The 4,336-nt window shown below is 40.0% G+C and overlaps 1 protein-coding gene across 1 annotated transcript in view; it reads left to right on the forward strand.

Annotated features, from left to right (window-relative positions):
• The window catches only part of LOC107548643 (basic immunoglobulin-like variable motif-containing protein), a 10,969-nt gene extending 6,639 nt beyond the window's left edge, over positions 1 to 4,330 (forward strand). Inside the window, exons 3-7 of the mRNA XM_016229414.1 lie at positions 1,343 to 1,480; positions 1,641 to 1,773; positions 2,415 to 2,498; positions 2,589 to 2,685; positions 2,821 to 4,330. Of these exons, the coding sequence (XP_016084900.1) occupies positions 1,343 to 1,480; positions 1,641 to 1,773; positions 2,415 to 2,498; positions 2,589 to 2,685; positions 2,821 to 3,114 (746 nt within the window). The 3' untranslated portion in view covers positions 3,115 to 4,330. The remainder of the gene's footprint in view (positions 1 to 1,342; positions 1,481 to 1,640; positions 1,774 to 2,414; positions 2,499 to 2,588; positions 2,686 to 2,820) is intronic.
• Positions 4,331 to 4,336: the final 6 nt, after the last annotated feature.

The following is a 4,336-nucleotide window of genomic DNA, read 5'->3' on the forward strand; positions in this document are numbered from 1 at the left end:
TTAAATGGAAGACGTTTGGGATGATCAGAACCCTTCCTAGAGCTGGCCGTCCGGCCAAACTGAGCTATTGGGGGAGAAGAGCCTTGGTGAGAGAGGTAAAGAAGAACCCAAAGATCACTGTGGCTGAGCTCCAGAGATGCAGTCGGGAGATGGGAGAAAGTTTTAGAAAGTCAACCATCACTGCAGCCCTCCACCAGTCGGGGCTTTATGGCAGAGTGGCCTGACGGAAGCCTCTCCTCAGTGCAAGACACATGAAAGCCCGCATGGAGTTGTGAGATGGTGAGAAATAAGATTCTCTGGTCTGATGAGGCCAAGATAGAACTTTTTGGCCTTAATTCTAAGCGGTATGTGTGGAGAAAACCAGGCACTGCTCATCACCTGTCCAATACAGTCCCAACAGTGAAGCATGGTGGTGGCAGTATCATGCTGTGGGGGTGTTTTTCAGCTGCAGGGACAGGATGACTGGTTGCAATCGAGGGAAAGATGAATGCGGCCAAGTACAGGGATATCCTGGACGAAAACCTTCTCCAGAGTGCTCAGGACCTCAGACTGGGCTGAAGGTTTACCTTCCAACAAGACAATGACCTTAAGCACACAGCTAAAATAACGAAGTAGTGGCTTCACAACAACTCTGTGACTGTTCTTGAATGGCCCAGCCAGGGCCCTGACTTAAACCCAATTGAGCATTTCTGGAGAGACCTAAAAATGGCTGTCCACTAACGTTTACCATCCAACCTGACAGACCTGGAGAGGATCTGCAAGGAGGAATGGCAGAGGATCCCCAAATCCAGGTGTGAAAAACTTGTTGCATCTTTCCCAAAAAGACTCATGGCTGTATTAGATCAAAAGGGTGCTTCTACTAAATACTGAGCAAAGGGTCTGAATACTTAGGACCATGTGATATTTCAGTTTTTCTTTTTTAATAAATCTGCAAAAATGTCAACAATTCTGTGTTTTTCTGTCAATATGGGGTGCTGTGTGTACATTAATGAGGAAAAATTTTTTAACTTAAATGATTTCAGCAAATGGCTGCAATATAGCAAAGAGTGAAAAATTTAAGGGGGTCTGAATACTTTCCGTACCCACTGTATGTTTAATGAAGCTTAACTTTGAGCTTACCTTTATCCAAACTCCAGCTAAGCCTTTCTTCATTGCATTTTAAGAACCTACTTGATCCTAGAAGATATGTGAGTGTAAATTCGAACCAGCATGAGTCTAATATATTACTTAGAATGTTATTAAAGGATTTTAAAGTAGTATTTTGACACATTTGATTAATTTAATGCATGCTTGTTGAATAAAAGTATTATTTTGTTTAAAAAAAACCTTACTGACCCCAAAGGTTTGATTTGTATTGTACATGATCTATTTTTATTTTGTTGCAGATGGTTCAGGCAAATCAACGATCATTTTCGTGTCCGGGGTTGCTCTTACATTCTGTACAAACCTCATGGGAAGCACAAGACAGCAGGAGAGACAGGTGTGTGGATTTTGAATTCGAGTCTCCAACTGCATATTATTCTACAAATATTCTTTTGATGTAATGTGTTGAGCAGACAGTATTATAGCTTTCTTTTAGATATAGATATTGTCAGAAAGTACTTTAGCAGCATGTTGTAGAGCATGTTTCTTCATTCTAGCTGAGGGGGCGCTGCTGAAGCTGACGCAGGGACTTAAAGACGAATCCATGGCCTATATTTATCACTGTCAGAATCACTACTTCTGTCCTGTGGGCTATGAAGCCACACCACTAAAGGCAGCCAAAGCATACAGGTATAATGTACAGCAACTTTGGCTTTCATTTACTGCTTCATTAGTTCAAGTTAGGTTGTTATTCTTGTAAGAAAAAAATAAAATCAGTTAATTTGCACTACCAAAACATACATTTTATTTTTAGCAGTGAACTTTTATGTGTGCCAGAAAATGTTTATATTGTTTTCTTTTCTTTCTTTTTTCCCATTAAATGTAAAGTTTTTATGATGTGTATGTTTTAACATCACAGATTTTAAGTTGCGTGTTCGAGTCTCGCAGGGATTGTAGGTGGGGAGAGTGAATGTACAGCACTCTCTCCCACCTTCAATACCACGACTCAGGTGCCCTTGAGCAAGGCACCGAACCCCCAACTGCTCCCCGGGCGCCGCAGCATAAATGGCTGCCCACTGCTCCGGGTGTGTGTTCACTGCTGTGTGTGCACTTTGGATGGGTTAAATGCAGTCACATCACTTTCACTTTTTCTCTTTCATTTAGAACCTAAGAGGGCAAGTGACAAACAGCTCAAAAATCTCTCGCACAGCACCAGTATTATTACATTATGAAAAGTCATGCAAGTGTAGAGGAAAACTATTAACTTCTACCACTTTTATAAGACCCTGTTCCTCTAATCAAGAAAGAAGCTCATTTCTTTCTTTTTATAGGGGACCACTGGCACTTAATGAGACGGAGCACTGGATACTTATTGGTGAACCTAGCAGGAAACACCCCGCAATCCACTGTAAAAAGTATGGTTCATTTTTATGGAATAGTATTCCTCGGTGAAGTTATAAATATATATCATGACGCTCAAATTCTGACCTTTTTTTTACTATCAGATGGGCAGATATTGTGACAGATCTGAACACTCAGAACCCAGAATACTTAGACATTCGCCACATAGAGAGAGGCATTCAGTATCGCAAAACCAAAAAGGTAAGAAACTTCAGGACTATGGTGATGGTGCTTCTACAATAATCTGAATATTATAAAGAATTATGTGTCTTGGAAAATGTCTGAATGTATGCTGTGAAGTATTGAAGCCCTGCATAATTCCTGATTTCTTCATAGGTTGGAGGCAATCTGCATTGCATCATGGCCTTCCAGAGAGTCAACTGGCAAAAGTTGGGACCGTGGGCACTGAATCTGGAAAATCTGCGGCATGATCTCCACCATCAGGTGCCAGAACACAGAGGTCAAGCTGCGACAGAGGACGGTTCTGAGGAGCGAGCGATGAAACGCCTGGGTAGGTCCCTCAGTACGGAGAACAAGTCTGACAATGCCTGGAAGCGTTTGTCCAACACAGCAGAGTACAGGCACAGAAGCTCTCCAGACAGTGACCTAGATGAAGACACAACTGACTAAATCTAAAGTGTCCAACCCTCCTCCTAAAGAGCCCATTGGGTTTTCAAGCGTTTTAAACAAGAATATTTACCTTCCCAGGTTGTTAGCAACAGTGAAAAGTTAGAATTACATATCATAGATGAAGTTGCAAGCCAAATGGTGTGGTTAATGCTCTGGTAACCATAAGGAAGAAGCCATAAGCTTTTGTGGAGGACATCCCTGAAATGCCACTATTTTACAGCAATGTAAAACAAATTCCATAGCCCTCAGAAATGTGCCGTTAAATTAAGTTTAAAAATACTTCACAATGGCTCTCTTGCCAAGACGTTGAGTCACTTCCTGTAGGTCAAAATGCTGCTTTCTTTAAACTTATTGTGGATAAATGAATCATTAAATAAATGTGCAGTTAACTGCACTAGAGGTGTGGTCACATGTACCATTGTTATGCAGGTGAGCTAATCCAGCAATTTCAATAGGAATCCACACAATCTGGAATTTCATCTCATGGTGAAAGATTTCCCCGGTTTTTACAGTTGGTCACACCATGTTGACCAACAGAAAGCTGCTTGGTTTGAAAGTGATAGTGCTTAATATATTGCTACACTATACACAGTGGACAATTTGTGACTGCACCTTAAGTGTACCAAGAACATGAAGCGAATATTTGATTTTCAGATCAATAGCATCATTCCATTTGAGTTATATGCTATTTGGTGGATTTATATGCTATTGATGGTAGATCATTGGAGTGAAGTATGGACTGAAAAATTATTCATTTGCATAATGTGCTCGCAGAAAACTCAACACTACATTCAAGAAGACTGGTTCTACTATTGCATAAACAAAAATGGCTTTATTAGTGTAAGTATAAAAAATACAAACGAAGTGATGTTCATCATAAAGATATCAGACTGTTTAATGATGTGACCATTTAATGGATCAGATTCTGGTTATCATTAAGCGACATAGTCCAATAAGATGGTGCCATCTTGTTGTAAATAGCAACTTGAAGGATTACACTCCCGTTCTTTGTGAAACGCTGTGAGCTAAGACTGCATGATTGCTTCCATGACATGTGAATTGTGATTTGTTTTTCCTTTAACACAGCAACATCTTGTGTATAATGTTAAAGTCATCACAAATCTCATACTCATGTGAATCTAGTGTATTATTATTGTATTCTTTTTATTTATAAATTAAATATTTATACACCTTCTTACACATCACTGCATTATTTCAGAAT

The sequence above is a fragment of the Sinocyclocheilus grahami genome, unplaced genomic scaffold (genome assembly GCF_001515645.1).
Source record: "Sinocyclocheilus grahami isolate Dianchi unplaced genomic scaffold, SAMN03320097.WGS_v1.1 scaffold352.1, whole genome shotgun sequence".
Taxonomy (NCBI): Eukaryota; Metazoa; Chordata; class Actinopteri; order Cypriniformes; family Cyprinidae; genus Sinocyclocheilus; species Sinocyclocheilus grahami.